The following is a 22856-nucleotide window of genomic DNA, read 5'->3' on the forward strand; positions in this document are numbered from 1 at the left end:
CTTGCTCCACACACTTTTTTGTGTGCAGCACGAAAGCCACATCAGAATTAGCGCCCGTTAGAGTACAGTAAATATAACTAGAGAAGAATGAAGCAATGCAATATTAATTAAAGATTTTTAGGTTTACCTTGAAAATTAATTTTATAAATAAAATAGGATAAATCAAAATATGTTAATATATTTTTGTATCAATAAACAAGTTAAAAATTCTTTTATAACCGTCAGTTCACGTTAGCCATATTTCACTGTTTCAACTTCGGTTTGGAATGTGATACGTAAAAATATATGTATATAAACAATAATAAACATATGTATGTATATTAAAATAAAATGTTGATTGTGCTGTTCTTGTTGGTCCGTATCGGCCACATTTCACTGTTGCCATAAATGTAGCAAGCTTGATGCCAAATTCTTTGAATTGCATTCAGTTCACAACTAACAAATTAATTGTACATATTTCAATGTACTTAAGAAATTATGAAAGGTGAAAATTGAATTTATCATATCTTAATTTTTTTATTGCTCTAATCCAATGTGGATCAAATTTGAAATGTCTAGGGCGAGAGTGAGAGCGAGAGAGAATGGGACGGGGGAATTGGCACATAGAAATTGAAAGAGGGCAAAGCTGTATGATGTTATTGCTGTGGTGTACTTGTTGCTGCAGTCGCCATCGCTGTCGCCGTCGCTGTCGCAGTTGCAGTCGCAGTCGCAGTCTGGATACAAACGGTGCAGAAATGGGGCATAAGACAGAAGACCAAACGAGTGAACAAATGAAGATCGCGATGACGGCGACGACGACGACGGCAATGGCAACGGCAACGGCATCGGCAAGTTCTCTTATACTCTGTGCGTCTCTGTATGTTGCTCGTTGCTTGCTAAGTCAATAACCTCGCACCGAAGGAGAAGAAGAACAAGAAGACGAAGCAGCAGCAGCAGCAGCAACAGCCTCAGCAACCAACAAGCATGCGAACAAGAGGTATAAGCCCTCTCTACTCCAGTCGCTCTCAGCAAGAGTCGACGTGAGTAATGAGAAAAGGCGAAGTCAAAGTGAACTGAAAATTGTCGGAGCGTTATAAAGCCGCCAACAATCAAATGAAGGCGCGACGCGACGCATGGTAGGCAGTGGCAGCAGCAGCAGTGGCGGCGGCGGCGGCGGCAGCAGCAGCAGCAAGAACAACAACGACGTGTTCCTAAATCTAAATCCCTGTCCCAAGAATGCCAGCAAAATTACAAATGCATACATGCAAACATGGCTATATACATACATACGTATGTAGATATGTATGTATTCGTGTGAGCGTGTTTGACTGTATGTCGAGTCAAAGATGATCAGCGAATGCGCGGACAAGTGAACATAAATAAATAAAAATGTGTGTATTTAGGCATGTGTGCATGTGTGCCGAAAGCGCCACGGTTGGAATTGAAACGCGCCAAAAGGGACGCGAATAGCCAATAATCAAAGCGACCCACACATACATATATATATACATATAGTCACCATTCATGCACTCATACCCACTCAAAGCTCGCCTGCCTTACATGTATGTGCATGTTACGTATGCATGTTGCACTCCAGTTGTTTCATTCCAGGAACATTAAGTCTTCTATGACGATAACCTACAATTTGTATGCATACGCAAAGAAAAACAAACAATTTAATTAAATAACTTAATTTATGCAAACACAACAAACTTCGAATTCTTGTTAAAGTTTCGATGTGAGGAAAATTCGTTTAATTCGATTGAGGATTAATGGGGGCAAGATATTTGCATGGAACCGAATATTGTATCAGCATATTTAATAGGAAATCAACAAAATTATTATAGAAGGCAGCTGCGGCGACGATATTGTTCTTGTTGCTGCTGTTGTGTTGTATGTGTGTATGTATATAAAACACAAAAGCAGCGGCGGCATTTGGCAAAGATACACAAAAAAGCACACATACATACATACTCACTCACTTGCACACACAAACACACACACACACACGCTTAAAAAGCGACTGACGGCTGCCAATTGAGCTAGAGATAATCAAGAGCACAAAAAGAAACAACAACAGCAGCAACAACAACACATAAGAAAAACTTGTGTGAGTTAGTAAAGTGAACGGTAGAGGGGACAGGGTGGGAAGTGCGAGAGGAAACAGAATGAGTATCGACGGGCAGTGACGCCAGCAGCGGCGTCGTCGTCGGAGCACAATAAAAAGAATTTCGCATTTGTACTGTCAGTCACAAATATTGAAACGACAGCAGAGCAGACGGTCGGTCGGTCAGACAGTCGGGCGGGCAGTCAGTCACTCGCTCAGTGGAGTCGAGAGAGTCAGCAGGCACCGTCAGTCATTTGCTATGGTCAAAAAAAAAAAAAATACATACACGTCAAGTTTGCAAAAAAAAAAAAAGAATAAAATAAAATGAAAAGAAAAAAAAAACAAGCAGCCGTCGCTTTGGATATTCCCTCCCCCATGCCCATACGCACGCTCCGCGCACCTTTTCATTGGCAGCGCGTCGACGCCGGCGTCGCGGTTGACGTTGTCGACGGTGACAGCGTCAACGATAAATGCTCGAATCATATTGCCAACGCTTTGCTGTTGTTATTTCTACTGTTGTTGTTGTTGGCGCGCGCTTGCTCTGCTCACACCCTCACACACACACACACATACAGACTGGTACACACACATCCCAATACAAATACAACCTTTTTTGCTGCCGTTGCCGTTGACGACGCTTTGACCCGAGCAAAGGTCCAACTGTGCCAACGGTTGCCGTCATAAAACTTTAACCGAAGTATAAGAAAAGACACAAAACAGCAGAAACAAAAGAAACAGGCGAAGAACGAAGTATTTACTTTGCAATATTGTTTGCTGTATGCGTACAATAGGTACTCCGGCTCGCGCCTTACAATTTGTTAGTTTAAATTGCCCCCAACTCCCTCTAATACAAACACATAAAATCAAATACACACACTCTCTTCATCCTCCGCCGCTTGCTTTGTGAGTGATAAGCAGAGGAGACATCTGTCGGTTATGATGCGTGACAGCAGAAAGCGCAATAACTGTTATTAAGAGGCAAGAGGAGCAAAAATGCGCTCCACCTTTATTGTGGCACTGTGGGCTGCTAAACGTATGCTCATTAAAATGATTAATTTATAAAATTATGCATTTTCTTTTTCGCGACATAAAAAAATGTGTAATTATCAACCACTGTGAAAACGCGTCGCCTTTGCCGTTGTCGTCGCAGTCGACGTCAACGCTGGCGTCGGCATCGGCATCGGTCCATTCATTGCCTCTCACACTCGTGCCATGGCACGACACCGCTCTCATGTTTCAATTCCACTTGTAACGAGCCGAGCGCGTTTTTGTTTTCACAGTATTGTCGCTCTCAGTCGCGACGTTATCCCACAGATATTTGGTTTGCTTTTCGCCACAGCTCGTCCGTAAATTATTTCAATTGTGGATTAAATATACAATACGGTGAAAAATATCAAAAAATATGTGAAATGTATAAGAAAGTATGCCAAATGCATTCTATGTGCCAATTTTCAAGTAAGCATCTGTGCAAAGTGGATGCATCTCTTTTTTTTTTATCAAAAAGGCCGACAGACTATCTGTGTCTCAGTCAACGCTTAGTCAGCGGCGTCGGCAGCGCGGTGACGTCGTCGGCAGAGGCGGCGTTCATATGCAGAATGTGTGAAATGCAAATGCAGGCAAAACTTTATGAATGAAATTTATAAAGAGAAACCAAACATATGTAAAATAAAAACAGAAAGGAAAAGTTGAAAGTACGGCTACTAAATGTACTCAGTTAAAAACTGCTCAAAGTAAATCGAACGGCATTTTCTTTTTCGCCTTGTGTATGCATCGTTCGCCGCTGCGGCTTATGTATGCGCCTGTAGGTCTTAAGGCTTTGTGTATGTGTGTACTGTGTGGGTTTTGTATAAGAATCAAAATATTTGTGTTTAGTGATTTGCACAATTGAATAAATTCCGAACATGAAATTAGTTCTTTTTTCAGTCGATTTAAAATGCACTTTATTCGTTTATTTGTGTCGCCGCATTTTTTCTGCTACGCCGTGTGTGAGTTGCGCGCTGCGCGACGCTGTTAATTCGCTCTGTTTCTGTTTGCCCCTGTATGCAGGTGTAGTGGTGAGCGAGTGAGCGAGCCGCACAGAGACGCCGTTCTGTTCTTACTCTCCCATTGCTCTCACGCACACAATTACAACAACAGCACGACCGCTACCCGTTTCCGTTCGTTTTGTGTGTGGAAGTTGTGTGTGTAGTTTTTTTTTGTAGTTTTGTTTTGCTTTTCATGTTTCTCGTGTTTTCTCTTTGCGTTCGACGTTCGCATAGCCGCCGCTACCATAGCGTTGCCAGCATTGAGAGCGAAAGCAGAATTGAGAGAGCGGCGAATTAAGCGAGAGTTGAAGAGAGTTCATATGCTATAACTGTAATTTCAATAATATGCTAACTATTTGTTTTGCATTCTCTCTATCTCTATCCATTTGCAGGCAGTTACAAGCACAACAAAAACAAAAATAATAATAACAAAAAGGAAAACAAACAACAAAAACTTTGCACTTTAACATGAACAAAAATGCCGGCGATGGCAGCGGCAACGATGGCAAAAACTCAAATAATCACGGTGGAAAAGGGGGCTCCGGGGCGGGTGGCGGCGCAGGGGCTGGAAATCCCCATGATCCCACCGGACTGTTAGATGCGGCATCGCTGTTCGGTATGTAATCTAGAAATAATTCAAATACATTTAGGTATAGGATTTAATAATTACTATTTGCTTATTGTTTTTCTTGCCTGCAGCCTATTGGGGCCGCGATCCAACTGGCGCTGCAGCTGCGGCTGCCTCAAATCCGCTCTTCAACTCGCAGTTTAATGCAGCCGCTGCCGCCGGCTTGGGCCTGCTGCCAAATGCTGCGGGCGCAGCAGCAGCTGCTGCCAACGACCGTTATTCATCGATGGCCGCAGCAGCAGCGGCAGCTGCCGGCGCCCACCATCATCAGAACACAATGGCCGTCGCGGCCTCGCAGGCAGCCAGCCTAGCGGGTCTGCACCCAGCAAGTGAGTAAAATGTCGGCATCGACACTCGTCCACATTAATTAGCATACGAAAAGTGAGACAAAGCAAAGAAACCACAAGAAGAGTCAAAGCAGCCGCTTTGCTACGCGCAACGTAGCAGCTGTGTTGGCGCTGCCCGCTAAAATGTTGAGACGGAGTGAATTGGTACAGAAAGAGATGGAGGAACTCAGAGAAATGCGCCGGTTCGAATCTCGTCGGAGTCAAGCGAAAATAATATAAATTTAAAAGAGCGAGAGTGGCGGAAAGAGAGCTTTTGTATTCATATGGGAGTGCAACAGCAAGTGTTTCGTCCTTTGCTGCGCGATTCACTTGAAGAAAACGCTCCTAGAGAAAACTGTCTATTGCTTTACGCTTGTCGACTGCGACTTTCAATAGTTATAGGTCCTCAAGTGATGAACGGGCAAACAATTAATTAATTTGTTTATTATATTTAATTAATTTATTTAAATAGAAATAAACAAAAATACTACTAATTTTTGTTGTAGGAATTAAAAAGTTTAAAGTTGGTGGATTTTAGTTAGGCAAAAATTTTAAGTTTGATTTAGGTTTTATTAACTTGTAATTGTAAAGTCAAGAAATAATTTATAAATAATGATAACAAATTATAAATAATATTTCAAGTTAATTAGAAGCCAAACAATTAACAAAACTGAAAAAATATTGTAAATAATAATTATATTAATATTTTATTTATTTATTAATTATTTTTTGCGGGTTGATTAACTTTGAACTTAAGTGTTTTATTTGAGTGTTGCTTAAATATGATTTTATATTTTCTTCAAGTATATTGATTATTATTATTAGACTAAAATATAATTGAGTATTTTAGATACCTAAATGTATATATGATTGTATATTTGTATTTGTAATATATTTATCAGGGTGTAATGGGGTTCTTAAAATTTATCATTATGAATATGCTAAGCATTCTTATATTGTATTTATTTATATCATATTTCTTTGTTTCCACTTACAGGCTGGTGGTCCATGGCTCAGTTGGCAGCGCAGGATTATTTCAGTCGCTTGCAGGCATCGGGCCTCTCGCCATTTCCCCATCCCGATCTGGCTGCTGCCTTTGGGCCCGCTGCCATGGCGATGGGCGGCGGTGGCACTGGCTCTAGCGGTGGTGCAGGCGGCGGTGCGGGCATGGTGGGCGTTGGCGGCGGTGGAGGTGGCGGCTCGGGCGGTGGCAGCAGTTCCAGCAGCAAGTCGAACAAATCGCGCAAAGAGAAGCGCGCCGCTCAGCAGCAGCAGCAGCAACAACAACAACAGCAGCAACAACAAAATCTGGCCAACAGTCTGAATGCTGCAGCGGCTGCAGCAGCCGCGGCAGCTGCGAACAATCCAGCCGCAGCGCTGGCCAGCATGCATGGCTTTGGACTGCCAGGCACCAGCATGCCGTCCTCGGGCAGCAGCTCCTCAATATCAACAAGCAGCGCCGGACACGGTGGCTACAAGGTGGGTGGAATATGAGGAGACTGGAGAATGCAGCATGGAAATTGAAGAGTCATAAGTGAAGGGAGGAGCTTGGGGCGTGAAGGGAAGCGAGTAAAGTGGAGATAAATTGAGGGATAGAATAGTTAGTCCACACACAGGAAATGAAGAAATGGAGAGTGAAACTGAATTGTGGAGCGTAGAGAGCGAAAGGGCGAGAGTGAAATGGAGATGATATAACAGGATTTTTAAGAGCTTTTACGGATGAAAAATATAATATAATATATATTTTAATATTATACTCGTATATATGTATCTATCGTAGAAGTTAAAGTAAAAGATATAAATATAGTAAAATATAAATCGTTAACGATAAGTGAAGAGTTAGCTATATTTATTCTCCAGTTAGACCCACATATATCTAAGCTGTAATCTTTTGTTTAGCCATTCTCAAGTATTTTAAATTTTAATGAAATTTTTTGCAATTTTGTAGAGTACTGCCAGCGCCTACGGAAAGCCGTCGACGATGACCAGCAGCGGCAGTGGAAGCAGTATTGCAAGCAATCCCGGATCTGCATACGATCCGGTCACCCTGCACAAGGAGCTGTTGGCCATGCAGGCCGTTGCAGCGGCTGCCTCGGGCTCTGGAGTGGGCGGCATGTCGGGCTTGGGCAGTGGCGGCAGCTCCAACAGTTCCTCCGGCAAGAAGTCCAGCGGCGGTGCTGGTGGAGGCGGCAGTGGCGGCGGCAGTTCGTCTCTGCATTCCCATGGCCTATCGAATCTGGCGATGAGTCTCGGCGCCGGCAGCAGCACCGGTGGAGGCAGCGGCAGTGGTGGCGGCATCATGTCCAGCAGCAAAGCCTCGACCAATGTCAGCTCTAGCTCGAGTGGTGGCATGCATCCGGGCCTGGCAATGTCGCCGCACGGCAATATGTCGGGCAGCGGCATGGGCAGCTCTGGCAAGGATCGGGATCGCGATAAAAACAATCCGTCGCTGAATGCGCTCAACTCGCTGTCACAATTCGGGGCACTTGGCTTGACGCCGCAGCAGAGCATGCAGGCGGCTATGAATGCCTTTGCTGCAAGCACTGGGGCCAGCGCCACGGTCACCTCGTCGGCCCACTCGTCCCAGCAGCAGCAGCAGCAGGTGCCCAGCACAACGATGGCCGGCGGCAGTGCGGCCAAGGTCAAGGACTATATGAGTAATGCGGCCATGATGAGCAGGTAAATTCGAGCATTTAATTGATTTCCTCAAATCCATTTTGGTATTAATGTCATTTGCTTTGCAGCAGCAGCGAGCATCCGTCGCTGTTGGGCGTGAGACTGCCGCCGGACACGGAGATTATTAAGTACACGTCCTCCATCGTGGGCCCCAAGATTCCTGGTAGTACTTCACGCGGTCGCAAGAAGACCATATCTGAAACAGAACAACAACAACAACAACAACAGCAACAACAAGCCACACAGAAACAACAACACCAAGCAGAACAACAACAACAACAACAGCAACACCTTACACAACAACAACAACAGCAGCAGAAGGATTTAGAAAGTACAACAAATGCAATTTCCTCTCTGCTTGCATTTCCAGGGCTCAGTCCAGCGAAGCGTGCCCGACTCGAAATGGAGTATGCAGCCATGGCGGCGGCGGCGCAACAACAACAGCATCTGCACGGCATGCTGGGCGCGGCCGGCATGCCCATGGGCCTAGGCATGACGCCCATGGAGCAGCTGAGCAGCGTCTCCAAGGCAGTGGTGTCGGCCGCATCGTCCTCCTCGACGGTGACCAGCACCGCTGGCGGCTCTACGTCGGGCCACAGTCACAACCAAAATGCGTCCAGCGATCGCGTGGAAGTGATCAAGTTGCCACCGACCATCACCTCCAACGGCGCATACAATCTGTCCAGCAAGGGATGCGGCAAGGAGCTGCACGACTTGACCGGGGATCCGGCTCTCGCCTCTGGCGTCAATCTCAGCCTCAAGTCGAGCGGCGCGCCCGCCAGCGGTGCCATTGGCTCTGCCTCCAATCCCATTACCATAGACGACTTCGATGCTCCGCTTAATCTGTCCATGAAGCCCTCGGACAAGAGCAGCAGCAACAATGTGAATTCGACAGGAGGCGCCTCATCTGCTGCATCATCGTCAACGGCCTCGGCGGCGTTGGGCAATCTGGCCAGCGATTATCAAACAGGGCAGAGCAGCAGCGGCAACGGATCGAACAGCTTGCAGAGCCTGAGCTCCATAACAGCCGCCTTGGGTGGCACCGGTGGCATGCCCGGCGGTTCCATCTCTGGCAGCGGCAGTGGAGCAGGCGGTGCATCGCCTTCGCCGGCTCAGAGCAGCTTGCCCGCCGCTTCGGGCACGTCTGGCTCGTCAGGTTCCGGATCGGGCTCATCGACCTATAAGGAGGGACGACCACGCAATCTGGGTCGCGGCGTATCGAAGCCCAAGAAGAACACGGTGGCCTCGCTGCTGGCCCAATCCCGTGCCGTCGGCCTGAAGCCAATGCTGGCCACACAGCAGCTGCTGCAGCAGGGCGCGGACATCGTAAGATAACATGCCTCTGCTTAAGAGTTTAAATTAACGGTTTCCCCCATTGCAGGAGAAAATCCGCTTGGCGCTGAGCGAGGCGAACGCACACATGGAAACGTCGACAGACTCGGAGAGTGTTGCCGCCGAGAGCGGCATGTCGGAGTCGGAGAGTGAGGATGCGAACATATTGAATGTGGCGGAGCTGCGCGTGCCCTTGGAGCTGGGCTGGAAGCGAGAAACAGTCATACGTGGCCTGACCAAGCAGGGCCAGATCCGCGGCGAGGTCACCTACTATGCACCGGGCAGCACCCTGCCCCTGAAGACCATTGGCCAAGTGTTTGCTGTGAGTTTGTAGGGCGCATTTGTAATTTGTAATACGTGACACACACTCGTACACATTTACAAAAGGAGGAGATAGAGAGAACATTTCCTTAATGAAAGATCATCCTTGACTCAATATATTTTCTCTCCTCTCCCTTTCTCCCTTTGTCCTGGTGCAGCTCTTGGATCAGCAGCCATCGAATTTGTCGCGCGAAAACTTTAGCTTCTCGGCGCGTGCGATTGTCGGCTCGTTCCTGCAGCCAGCGCCGGCGCCTTATGCCAATGATGGCGACTACATACGCATGACGGACGAGGATGTGGCCAAGCGGCTGGAGGATCTGAAAGTGTTCACGCGCCAGACGCTCAACGTGGAGCAGCGCATCGAGATCGCCAAGCAGCAGCAGGCAATGCGCGACGCCAAGAAGCAACAGAAGGAGGAGCTGGCACGCAACAAGGAGAAGGCGCGACAGGAGAAGAATGCCAAGCTGGAGCAGCAGCGCAAAGAGAAGGAGCTCAAGAATCAGCAGGCCATTGAGGTGAGTCGATTGAACAGTCTTAATGCCAAATAAATACTCAATTTCAAATTTCAATTGAAACTTGCAGGAGCGCAAGAAACGTCAAGAGGAGCTGGATCGCCTCAAGCAGGAGGAGTTGCTGAAGAAGCAGCAGGTTAGTTATATTTCATATTTATGCATTCGCTGTCCTGCATAGTTTTCTTTACAAATTGCATTTTCTTTGTAATATTTAGGAGAAAGAGAAGCGACGTCAGGAAGCAATTCTAGCTAAGGAACAGGTACAACAACAACAACATAAAACAAAAACAATTATTGAATATATGTGTTACTATCAGCGTATCCTGTACTCCTTTTAGTTTCTGTGCTTGCCTTTGTTCTCGATATAAATTATAATGCTATCGGATTTGCAATTATCTCCCTGAAAGCTTCTAAAGCTAAACTTCAAATTTAAGTTTCTTATGTTGGTACTCTCTATTTTATTTAAAAGATCATATAATTAAATGAAAGTCCTTGATAGACAAAATATATGTGTAACTATATTTGGTATATCCTCGAGGCATATATATAACTCTTGAAAATAGTTCATAATATTATATCAACATTAATTTTCATGTTATATACTTGAATCTTTTTTGTTATCTATCAGCTTTTAATTATTATATTTTACTTGAGAATGTTTAGTCTTTGCCTAGCGGTCGAGTTGGTTTATCGAATTAATTTCGCTTCTCCTTTATATGCTATTAAAATTATATCAAATCTAGTATTTTGTTGAATCTTTAGTTAAAGCTTTCTATTTTATGATATTTGAAGGTTAATTACTTTATACTTCGCTATATTTCGCATTAGTTTTTACCATCTGTTTTCTATTTCTTCAATTGTATTAAAATGTATTTTCTTAGTTTAAGCTGAGTTGAAACTTAATTATTTGCAACATATTTCCTCATCTTTAGTTATTAGCTTTTACTTTCTGACTATAGCGCTTCAATTAGTTTCCATTCGAATTTCGAACTCGAATACACTCAAATATTCTTTCGCATTCTCACACTCATTTATCCTTTCTCTTCCCGCAACAGGAACTTCAGAAGCAAAAGGAGCTGCTGCTAGCTGCCGAAATGGTAAATGAATGCGCTATTTACTAGAATTGTCACATATTTCAAATATTTCTCAATCTATTTTAGGAGCGCGAACGTCGTCGTCAGCACATGAATCTGATTCGCATGCTGGAGGTGCGGCGCAAGTTCGAGGAGCGGGAGAAGAAGAAGCACCAGCTGGTGCTGGATCGCCTGATACTGCGCGAGCGTCGCATGGCGGAGCGCAAGCGAGATGCAGAGATTTTGCAGCTAATACGCAAACCGAGCGAGGATTCGGAGCTGCCGCAGGAGCTGTCTGTGCCGGAACTGGAGCGCATCGCTGGGAATCGGTTGCCTGGACAGGCGATGGCCGATCTGCTGATGGTGTTTGAGTTCTTGCACAACTTTGGCGAGACGCTGGGCTTCGACATGGAGTCGCTGCCATCACTGCAGAATCTGCACGATGCGCTGATCAGCGACAGCAACGCCGACGCCGAGGAGGAGCTGTTGTCGGTGATGACGCATTTGCTGGTCTGTGCCATTGAGGATCCGGGCGTGCCCAATCCGGGCCGCCATACCACGCTGCTGGGCCAGTCGCTGCGCAACGCGGACATAACCAATTCGAATGTATCCGAAATTCTGCGCATCTATCTGTACGCCACGGCCACCGGCGAGATACGACAGATGCACGGCATCACTGTGGACAGGGAGCGCGAGCGCCGAGTGCCCGACCACCATCAGGTGGATGCGGACACGGCCACGCACTCGGCCAAGAATCACGAGTACTACAAGCTGCTGCACGAGAACGACACCTGGAAGCTGTCGCATACGCTCAAAGATCGGCCCTTCGTGGCGCTCAATCCGACGCGCAAGGCGCAGATGTTGGCGCACCTGTGCAACGACCTGCTGATGAACAAGGCCGTGCTGCGGCAGATCGACGGCAGCCTCGAGACCTGCGCCCAGATGCGCAAGGAGAAGTACATGACTGACATGAAGGTGCGCAAGTACAAGGCGCTGCACCAGCGCAAGGCGCGCATCGAGGCCTACGAGAAGGCGCAGGCGGAGCGCGAGGCGGCCATGCAGGCGCTGCTGGCTCAACAGAAGCTCGACGCGGAGCGGGAGCGCGAACGCCTCGCCAAGCAGGCGGAGGCCGAGGCAGAGGCGGAGGACAACAAGCAGGCAACGGCCGAGACATCGGCCGATGGAACAGCCGCTGCAGCTCCGAGCGCAACGGAAGGCAGTGCTGCGGGCGCCGACTGCAACAGCGAGGATAAAACGCAGGAGGAGCAGGACAAACAGGAGCAGCAGCAGCAACAGCAGTCGCCAGAGGCGGAACAACAATCACAGCCAATGGACTTGGATGGCGATGCAGCAGTTCCGATTGCAACTAACAACGATGCTGTGGCATCTCAGGCTGCTGCCTCCTTGGTCGAGGTGAGCCCGTCGAAGCAGCTGGCCAAGTTGGAGGAGTACCAGCACAATGGCGGCACAGCCGGAGTCGGTGGTGTGGTGGCGGATGGTGGAATGTCGGCCATGCTGCATGCAAAGAAGAGCGGCGCACGCAACTCCATCAATGAGGATGGGCACACGCAGAGCCACGATGTGAGCATCATCGAGGATGACCTCTCCGACTTGGACTCGGAGATCACCAATGTGGAGGAGGACGAGGACAATCGCCTGAGTGCGGATGAGCTGCAAAAGAAGCTGGACAAAATTGTGCGCGCCTCGCTCAACTGCAAGGAGGCGCTGGAGAAGAGCACCAATCAGCTGCGCGCCGCCTGCTTTGGCCAGGATCGGTTCTGGCGACGCTACTGGAAGCTGCCAAAGGCCGGCGGCATATTCATCGAAGCTCTGGAGTCGGCCCAGAACGAGATTTGCGACTATCACGAGGCACTGGAGGCCATGGACGAGCAGCAGCAGAAGCAGAAGCCAGCGGAACCGGCAGCCGATGCAACGGAACAGATGGCCGTGGATGATGGCGCTGTGCCCGAAGAAACACCCGAGGCTGAAGCAGATGCGCCACCAGCAGCAGCAGCAGCAGTAGCAGGAGCAACAGTTGATGCAACTGCAGCTGAGTCCATGGAAGTGGATGAAGCAACGGAAGTGGACAGCGGCAAGCCGCAGCAAACGAATCATCAGGCAGAGCACGTGGTCGAGGACGACGATGACGATGATGATGTGACGGAGATTAACAAAGTGGAGCCGGAGATTGTGGATCTGGGCGACGACGATGACGATATGCCGCCCGCCGTTGTGAAGCCCGCCGAGCCAATTGTGACGAGGCCCGAGATTAAGGTCAAGTCGGAGATGGAACTAATGGGACCGCCGCCGACGGTCATCTCCACAAAGACGGACTTTGAGGCCGAGATTAAAATACCCACCATTCCGGGGCTGATACCAACGCTCAGCAACAACAGCAACAACGGCAACAGCAATAATAACAACAACAACAGCAACGGCAACGGCAACTGTGAAAAAATGGAGGCACTCACTCAAGATGATCTGAAGAAGGAGGACGACTGCATCATTGTGTCCACTACACAGGTGGGCGAGGACACCACGCCCCGCTGGTTCTCGATAGTGAAGCGCGAGGTGCCGCTGATCAGCGAGCTGCCCGCGGAGGAGGGCGGCGTGGTGGCCCCGGAGCTGCAGCTGAGCTATGCCAACTCCCAGAACTGCAGTGCACAGCTGCAGATGCAGGGACATCCGTGGGATCTGATCAACAACATGCAGTACTATAGCATACCCATGGAGGAGTGTAAGGTGGATCCGAGCAAGTTCAGTCAGGAGTGCATCTTCACGCTGTCGGGTCTGGACGAGAAGCAGATGCAGGCCAAGCTGGATGAGTACGAACAGGCCAAGTTAACGGTGTCAAAAAACGGTCTGGCGTCTCCTCATCGTTGCCAGACAACTGATGAGGAGCAGCAGCAGCAGCAGGAGCAACAATCACCGCAACAGCAGCCAATGAAGCTGTCCAAGTCCGAGTCTGAGTCGGATTCGTTTTTTCGTTTGCGCGCTGATGCCGCACCGGACACAGGAGGCGGGAACGGCGAAGCTTCCGAGCTGAAGCCCAAGATTGAGCTGCGTCTGGATGAGGCCCTGTCCCAGGCGTACTATCACAACATAGCGAACATGTCGCTGAGCAGCGTGCAGACCTACATACCGATCGACATTCCTCTGCCACTCTCGATGACGCCGGACGAGCACCGGCTGTTGGAGCAGGTGAAGCTGGCCGGATTCCCGGAGAAGGTGCACGGCGTCTATGTGCCACGCCGGCAGCGCTATGGCTGGTGGCAGCTGGACGATGAGCAGAAGCTGCGCCAGCTGCTGAAGACATTGAATCCGTCGGGATTGCGAGAGCGCGAGCTGCAGGAGAATCTAACGCGATTCCTGAGTCTTGAGCAGCCGTTGGGCATCAACTATCAGCTGAAGCTGAACGACGCCCAGGCTGAGCTGGTGGAGTACATGCTGCCGGATCGGCCGGGCGACTGGAATCCCAAGGTGGCCAGGCGCGTGGAGCTGGCACTGCTGGAGCAGCTGGAGTCGCTCGAGGATAAGATAGCGAGCGCCTCGATGCAGCTGAAGAACTGGCAGTTGCCCACGCGCAGCGACAACGACGTCAGCCTGGCCGAGCAGGAGGACTTGACCGAGGCGGACTTTGTGAGCATCATACCCATGATCCGGGAGCGCATCATCGATCTGGAGGCGAACATTGAGCGACGCTATCTGAAGCCTCCGCTTGGCTCGCAGACCGGAGATGCCCACCTGGCGGTCATAGCACAGAATCAGCACACCTCGACGCAGACCCAGAACTCTGCCTCGGCGGCCGCATATCTGCTGCAGATGCAGCAGCAGCAACAGCAGCAGCTGATGGCCCAGCAGCAGCAGCAGCAGAGCCAACAGCCCGGCAATAGCCTCAACGCCTCCGCCTTCAATGAGCGCACCATGGCGCTGGCAGCGGCTGCCGCGGCAGCTGCTCCAAGCAGCGGTCTTGCGTCCGCCTCTTGCGACACAACGGCGGCGGCAACAACAGCTGCAGCTGCAGCAGGAGCAACGGCGTCAGCAGCATCAGCTGGCAGCATGGAGCCCTGCTCTGGCGCCGCGTCGCCGGCGAGCAACTGCGACAGCGACAAGGATGAGAAGGTGGAGAATATACCCAAGGGATTGGTGCAGTGGCGCGATGCTGTCGCCCGATCCCACACCACCGCCCAGCTGGCCATGGCGCTCTATGTGCTGGAGTCCTGTGTGGCCTGGGACAAGAGCATCATGAAGGCGGTAAGTGTTCTTTCATCTTGTTTGTTTCCTGTCTTTATTTTGTTTTTGGCATATGCTTACCTCTTAGCTTGGCACCCCACTACAATCCAGCAAACCCACAGAACCCACAATCCCTTCCCATACCCCAACTAGTCTTTGGCATTCATATACTAAATGTACATATACGCACATCCAAGTACTTAACACTAACTGCCCTATACCAGCATACACACTCACACACCCACTCACAATACATCCATACACGCACACACACACACACACACACTCACTAACACATACACATGACATGTGCACTAACCATTTTTCACCAGCTTTCTTTTAATCGTAAACAATTTCTGTAGGATCTATGTGACCCAAGAGCTAACTTAGAAAACTTATTTCAAACTTATTCTGAATTGACTATAAAATTTGAAAAATATTTTATTTTTTATAACAACAATTGGCAATATTAAGTAGTATGGTAAAAATAATGAAAAATCTGAAGCAAAGGCTGAAGCTTGCAAGAAATGAAATTTTACATAGATTGAAGAAAAAATAGGTTAAAGAATAATATATACATATTTAGTATTATATATTATATATTAGTATATTTATTCCGATAATTCGACCAGCTTTTTTAAAAACTATGCAACTTTGCGATTTGTCGAGATATTCATTTATAGAGGCTTAAAAATAATAATTATTAATAGCACTTTGTAATCATTGTATATAAATTTAATGAAGCATTTTTAAATGGGATAAATGAAAAAAATGATAGAGCGCATTAGGAAAGGGTTTACAAATAAAACTACAATTTATAGGCAGTATGAAAAAGGGGTTAAGTATAAATAGGTATAAATAGGCATAAATATAAGTGGGTATAAATATATGTAAATAGAAATACGTATAAAATATAGCTAATAAATAAATATATATATATATATATATATATATATATATATATATATATACGTATAAAATATAGCTAATAAATAAATATATATATATATATATATATATATAGGTATGAAATATTATTTTTGTGTATCAAGAAAACCTCGGTTTGGTAAGAGATTGATGTAATTTTTGCGAATCAATGAGTTTTTCATTGGTTTGGTTGGTTCCCAGTTCTTAGGAATGATAGAGATGTTAGATTTAACTTTTACCAAGTCAAAGCAAGTCGGCTGTGTTGATATTTGAGAAAATTATAGATACATCAAGAAACGATAAAGAAAATATATTTTTTAGCATTATAAATGATCTTTTAGTCCACATCATTCTTAGGCAATTCTTAGGCAATTTTCTCGCGTAGTTTTTTACTATTTTGGGTCACACACTTAGAAGTTTTCTCTTATTTCGCATGCTTCTTCGTTGTAGAATTTTGTAGCGTTCTATTTCCTTTGCAAGCCCTTTCGTCCTTAATTGAACAAAATTATTGACTGCCTTGAAATTAATTCGATGTTTTTATTGTTTGTTCTGTTTCTTTCTTAACACTTTCGCTGAATGTTTGACTTGTTTGTTGTTTGTGGTGTTCAATGGTGTTCTCTTGTTCAAAAATCAAAAAAACGAATTTAACGCTTTCATACTCACACACACACATACATACATATACCCACTCATACATACATACACACATACATTCCAATTCACAACAATATACATGCATACATCCAAACACACACACGCACACACAAACATACATACGCCATTTGTTTCACAATCGAATGCTTTTGTTGCCATACCCGCTACCGTTATCCGTTAACCCGTTTGCCCGCTGCAACGAACGCAACATTCCCTTCAAACTGTGACTCGAACTGCAACTCGAACTCGAACTCGAACTCTAACTCGAACTTGACGTGAACCAACAACAAACAAACGACTGCGTACTAAAGTATGCAATGCCCGCAAAGAACAACAAGTCCAACAAGAAGAAAAGTAACGCCAAAAAGCAGGCAACACCAAAGAAGAAGCAACAACAACAACAACAGCAGCAGCAGCAGCAACATCAGGAGCAAGCCCCATCGAAAGCCAAACAAACAAAGAAAGAAAAAGACAAGGAAAAGAAGCAATCGAAAGCCGCAGCTGCAGCACAGGCCAAAGCGAAGCAAGCGGAAACCGTTAAGGAGGCGACGCCAGCAGCCAAGACTGCATCGATGACCATCAAAATCAACTTGAAGGCTTTGGCACAGAATGGATGCGACCGTGCTCGAGACCAGAACAACGCCACCCCGAACTCGAACTCCAACTCGAACTCGAACTCGAACTCAGACACGAACTCGAACTCGGACAGTGACTATTCGAACTCGCATTCGAACGGCAAACGGAAACGACGACGACAAGGACGACGTTCAGGCACTACTACAAACTCTTGCAAATATTCAAACTCCTTACAGAATTGCCAGTTCTGCACCTCGGGCGAGAATGAGGACAAGCTGCTGCTCTGCGATGGCTGCGACAAGGGTTACCACACCTACTGCTTCAAGCCCAAAATGGACAACATACCCGATGGCGACTGGTGAGTAAAAAGAAAGCATACTAAATCCAACCAAATTCCAAGCAAACCAAATCCAGCCGAGCCTTAGTTGAATCTAATCAAATCAAATCGAAATCATTTATCATTCGGTCATACATCTGTGCATCTCTCTCTCTCTCTCTCACGCACACATTTGTCGCATTGTTTTGAATTTTGTTTACTTTTGTTTTGTACCACAAAACTAAATCAATCAATCAATCAGCCGCCCACCCGCTCGCCCGCTGTGCCGCGTTCCGCCCCCCTAATTCAACTAATGCAACATGTAATGAGATTCTCCTGCTTTACAGGTATTGCTACGAGTGCGTCAACAAGGCGACCAACGAGCGCAAGTGCATCGTCTGCGGCGGGCATCGGCCATCGCCCGTGGGCAAGATGATCTACTGTGATCTGTGCCCGCGCGCCTATCACGCCGACTGCTACATTCCGCCACTGCTGAAGGTGCCGCGTGGCAAGTGGTATTGCCATGGCTGCATCACCCGTGCTCCGCCGCCGAAGAAGCGCAGCGCCGCCAGCAGCGGCGGCAGCAGCAGCAAATCGCGACGGGATCGCGACGCCAGCACCGCAGCCAAGCGACGAGGCAGCGACAAGCAGCAGCTGCTGGCTTCGGCTGGCAGCATGGAGCAGCTCTGCTCCATCGATCAGCATCAGCAGCAGCAGCAACAACAACAGCAGCAGCAGCAACAGTTGCAGCTGCACAGCTCTCAGCAGTCGCTCAACTCGTCGCACGATGAGTCCATGACATCCTTGCCAGCGCCGCTTAGGTGAGCGACCCTTTCTAATTGTCAAATAATTGTCACATCTCATTTTAATTCAATCATCAATGTGAAATGTATTTCCAATGCGCATTACTCTAATCCTGTACATACATACATGACTATATACGTACATTATATGTATAATATAAGACATATCTTAAATATATGCACATTAATTCATCTCAAGCACTTTTGTATTAAAATTATTGGTACGCAAAAACGTTTTTCAATGGAAGTTTTTAGCTAAACATAATTGTATAAATTTATAAATATTTTAATAAATTTATATACATATAAATTTATATGTATTTGAATAAATGTATATTTTTATAAATATATGATTTGGATAAATTTATATTTATGTACATTTGATTAAATGTATATCAATTTATAAAGTTTTATAAATGATTTATTTTTGTTTATATCAATTATTATAATTATATATTTATTTTATATCGATTTATTATATATCGATCGACTTTTTTTTACTTCAACTGTGAAGTTTCTGAAGGGAAGCTTTTAGCTATTCATAATTATGTAAAATTATATATATTTTTTGTAAATTTATATTTGTATTTCTAATTTTATATATATTTTTATTGAACGATTTTTATTTAATTAGAATAGGAATTATTTCACATTTTTGAATGGAATGCTTTCTATTTGAGAAAATGTATACATATTTGAGAAAATGTATATTATTTTATATAATTTTTATTTTATGAATATATTCGCAAACGTCACAATTCTAGTGATATAAAGATCGATATATTTTTGTATATCGAACGATCTTTATTTCACTAGAACTGTGACATTTGTGAATATATTTATAAAATAATCCTTGACGATATTTTCGCTCATTCCAAATCCGTTTCATTGGTAAACTGATGAAAAGGTAAACTAAAATATAGTCTAAATTGCGTGACTTTAATATTTGAGCAGTGTTTATCACTACATATTTAATTATTAAATTCGTTTGGATGGATTTTAGAGCTATAGCTTTAATACTTGAGGAGAGTTTCATACTATTCGTCTAAAAATAATTTAGAGTCAAACTCTTTAATCCAGCTAGATAAAGCTTCCACTCCGTTTGTATTTAAAATTTAATCACATTTACATGCGAACACGCCTGGCCTGAACTATTCAAGGTCTGCATGGATTAGTAATTTCTGATCATGCACATCAATTCATATCTCAATTCTAATGAGAATTTTGGGTTTGTTCTTCCTTTTGCAGTCCGGCGCATTCGATTGCCTCCGGCACGTACGATGAGCACCACCACAACAACTCCATCGATGCCAGCCGCTTCCAGGCGCACGTCGGCAACAACAATGGCGGCGCGCAGCTGGAGGAGAATGCTTCGTTTGCTGCTGGCTATGCAGCGCCGAACAGCTTTGGCGTGGTGCCGACGCAGCAGGCGCAGGGAATGCAGTTTGTGGCCATGTCGCCGCGTGCTGTGACGCCCACACGAACACCGACGCCCACGCTGACGCCGACGCCCACCTCGACGCCTGTGCCAGCGCCAACGCCGCCACCGCCGACGCTGACCGCGCCGCTGCAGCCGCCGACGGCAAATGTGGCGGCACCTGTGCTGATGCAGTCCTCGCCCACGTCGCTGCTGAACGTTGCCTGTCAATCGCCGCCGCAGCAGCAGCAACAGTTGCTGGCTATGCCGTCGCCCAGAACGTGCACACCGACGCCACCGAGTGCTGGGACGCAAATGTCGCCGCCCCCGATTAACATACACGCCATACAAGAGGCCAAGGAGAAGCTGAAGCAGGAGAAGAAGGAGAAGCATGCCACCAAGAAGCTGATCAAGGAGCTGGCCGTCTGCAAGACGCTGCTGGGCGAAATGGAGGTAAGGCAATCTCACCTGGTTGCAAATTTGAATTTTTGTTAATTGATTGATTATTCTTTGGCAGCTGCATGAGGACTCCTGGCCGTTCTTGTTGCCAGTGAACACCAAACAGTTTCCCACATATCGCAAGATCATCAAAAGTCCCATGGATCTATCCACAATCAAGAAGAAACTGCAGGATTTGAGGTGACTAAATGAAATTTAACTGTAAATTTACTTTGCTTAACAAATTTAATCTTGTTACAGCTACAAGTGCCGCGAAGACTTTTGCGTTGATGTGCGGCAAATCTTTGACAACTGCGAAATGTTCAATGAGGATGATTCGCCTGTGGGCAAGGCGGGTCACGGCATGCGCAAGTTCTTCGAGTCGCGCTGGACGGAGCTCACAGACAAGCACTCCTGATACCTTACTCAGACGCAGCCAGGTCCAGCTGCAGCTGCAGCAACTGGAAGTACAACAGCCACAATAACAACGACAGCAGCAGCAGCAGCAGCCACAACGATGGCGACGACAATGCAGCCAACAGCAACAGCGCAATTCTGGTAGAGATCGGGGCAGGGGTGGGAGAAGGCAGCTTAGCTATAGAATTTGTATATAACGGAAGATGAACAGCAAGTAGTAGAGGGCTAAGCTTAAGTACGTAGCGATCGTTTGTATTATTACGCATTATATTAAAACAAATATACATACACATACTATATAGAGACAGAGAGAGATAGAGAAAGAGAGAGAGCGAGCGAGCAGGAAAGTATTCAACGTCCTAGGTTACATGCAAAGATCTTTGATTTGTGAATATATCTGTAGCAGCAAACTGACAAGAACGCGTAACTAATTAGTTACTTTGCAAGCAGCAACAGCAGCTAACTAACTTTAGACTACAACTACTAAATTGGTAGAAGAGCTGACGAAACTAAACGGAACAGTCTTGTGTGTGTCTATGCAACATTTGAACAGTATTTGCGCACAAAGCTGCTTTTGCTTTGTTATTATTATATTATTTGATTTGGATTAATTTAGTTGTTCGGATAGTAGTTAAACTGTAACTGTAATTGTAATTGTAACTGTAACATGTAACTCTTAACTGTAATTCTAACTATACCTACCTACTATAAATAGAAACCCTTCGCTTTATGGTTTACCCCATTGTATTTGATTTGTTAGAAATCACCGGAGCGCTCATTTAAGTTTTAATTTGTATCTGTACTTATATAAATATATATTTAGTGAAACATTCAATTGTATTTATATATGTATATCCTCATATATATATAAATGTGACCCAAAACCTAAATCTAAATCTAAACTTACCTATAACATACTCAAAAGGTAGTTGGCCGCATTTTGTAAATGAATTCAAAATTAAATTAAATGAATACAACATTTGTTTATTTCAACAACAACATTTATGCTTTTACATTCAAATGTTTTTGGCAGAACGCATAATCGTATAGCATACAGTATTAAAGGAAGCACACACACACACACGCAAATATTTATGAATAAAAAATTATACAAACAATAAAAAAACAAAAAATTTAAGGCAATTTTACAGCTTAGCTTAGAAACGATATAAAACGAATATGAATGTGGCATATTAGGAAGTTGCAGCTGCAGTTGCAGTTGCAATCAATTGCATCAAGCACAATTTTAGCTGTAAATACAAGAAATTAAAAAAAAATGAATAAATAAATGAAACATTAAACAAATTATACATAATCTCTCGAAACACACACAAAGTCAACTTAAATATACACAATATATAATATATATATATATACATGAGAATATTTACATAATGTGAAATTTTCAATAAAATTATTATTCATTTGCAGTGCCGCACAATAATTGAATGAGAACAAGAAAGAACAAATAAAAGCAAACAAAAAGAAAAAGAAAAACAAACAAAGTTGACAGCCAGCTAAGAACATAGAACAATGCGAATCCTAAGCAAGTTGAATCGAATACAAATCAAATCTGTTTCGATTCATTCACAATAGCCAGAGCCACAGGCAGAGAACCTCAGCAATCGAAACTACCTACAGAACACAGAAATTGGTCAAAGCAATATATTGGATATCCAATGCCCATTTTAAGCCAGGATAATTCCCATGTAAATAGTTAGCTTCACAGTTGATGATGATGATGATCCCCTCACGCTCCCCAGCCCCCAATCATCCTAATGTATATACTTTTTTGGCACCCTCTCATATCACACGCACTCACACACACACTCACAACTGGTAGACGCAGCCCATCATTTATCCGAGTATCTATATAGCATATACACATCGTATATATAGAGCCTGATTTGTCGATAAACAATAACTGAATCGCATATGTGTTGTTGTTTTTGGTGATACATAACAGAAATACATTTATTTTTAAAGCGTATTTAACTACAAATAATTATTAAAAAATATCTTAACATATACAAAATACAAAACAAAATATAAAAAAAAAAACTATTTAATGATGGAATATTAAACATATGATTGTGA

The 22856-nt window shown here is 45.4% G+C and overlaps 1 protein-coding gene across 17 annotated transcripts in view; it reads left to right on the forward strand.

The window, feature by feature from the left end:
* The window catches only part of tou (bromodomain adjacent to zinc finger domain 2B toutatis), a 40402-nt gene extending 18644 nt beyond the window's left edge, over window positions 1-21758 (forward strand). For 5 of the 17 annotated variants that reach the window (XM_089470802.1, XM_089470805.1, XM_089470807.1 and 2 more), the window contains 16 exons: window positions 4503-4726; window positions 4810-5067; window positions 6062-6543; window positions 7013-7743; window positions 7809-9066; window positions 9122-9394; window positions 9552-9908; window positions 9976-10041; window positions 10121-10165; window positions 10961-11002; window positions 11066-15232; window positions 17104-17726; window positions 18032-18505; window positions 19736-20357; window positions 20422-20543; window positions 20604-21758. In XM_089470802.1, coding sequence (XP_089326928.1) covers window positions 4579-4726; window positions 4810-5067; window positions 6062-6543; window positions 7013-7743; window positions 7809-9066; window positions 9122-9394; window positions 9552-9908; window positions 9976-10041; window positions 10121-10165; window positions 10961-11002; window positions 11066-15232; window positions 17104-17726; window positions 18032-18505; window positions 19736-20357; window positions 20422-20543; window positions 20604-20760 — 9825 coding nt within the window. In that variant the 5' untranslated portion in view covers window positions 4503-4578 and the 3' untranslated portion in view covers window positions 20761-21758. Of the gene's footprint in view, window positions 1-1442; window positions 2349-2386; window positions 3542-4281; window positions 4442-4502; window positions 4727-4809; window positions 5068-6061; window positions 6544-7012; window positions 7744-7808; window positions 9067-9121; window positions 9395-9551; window positions 9909-9975; window positions 10042-10120; window positions 10166-10960; window positions 11003-11065; window positions 15233-17103; window positions 17727-18031; window positions 18506-19735; window positions 20358-20421; window positions 20544-20603 lie in introns of those variants that run through there. The other 12 variants (XM_089470814.1, XM_089470815.1, XM_089470809.1 and 9 more) reach the window with 12 other exon arrangements.
* The last annotated feature ends 1098 nt before the right edge of the window (window positions 21759-22856 follow it).

This window comes from Drosophila arizonae, chromosome 5, assembly GCF_054131065.1.
Source record: "Drosophila arizonae isolate 15081-1271.41 chromosome 5, UAZ_ARI_1.0, whole genome shotgun sequence".
Classification (NCBI taxonomy): domain Eukaryota; kingdom Metazoa; phylum Arthropoda; class Insecta; order Diptera; family Drosophilidae; genus Drosophila; species Drosophila arizonae.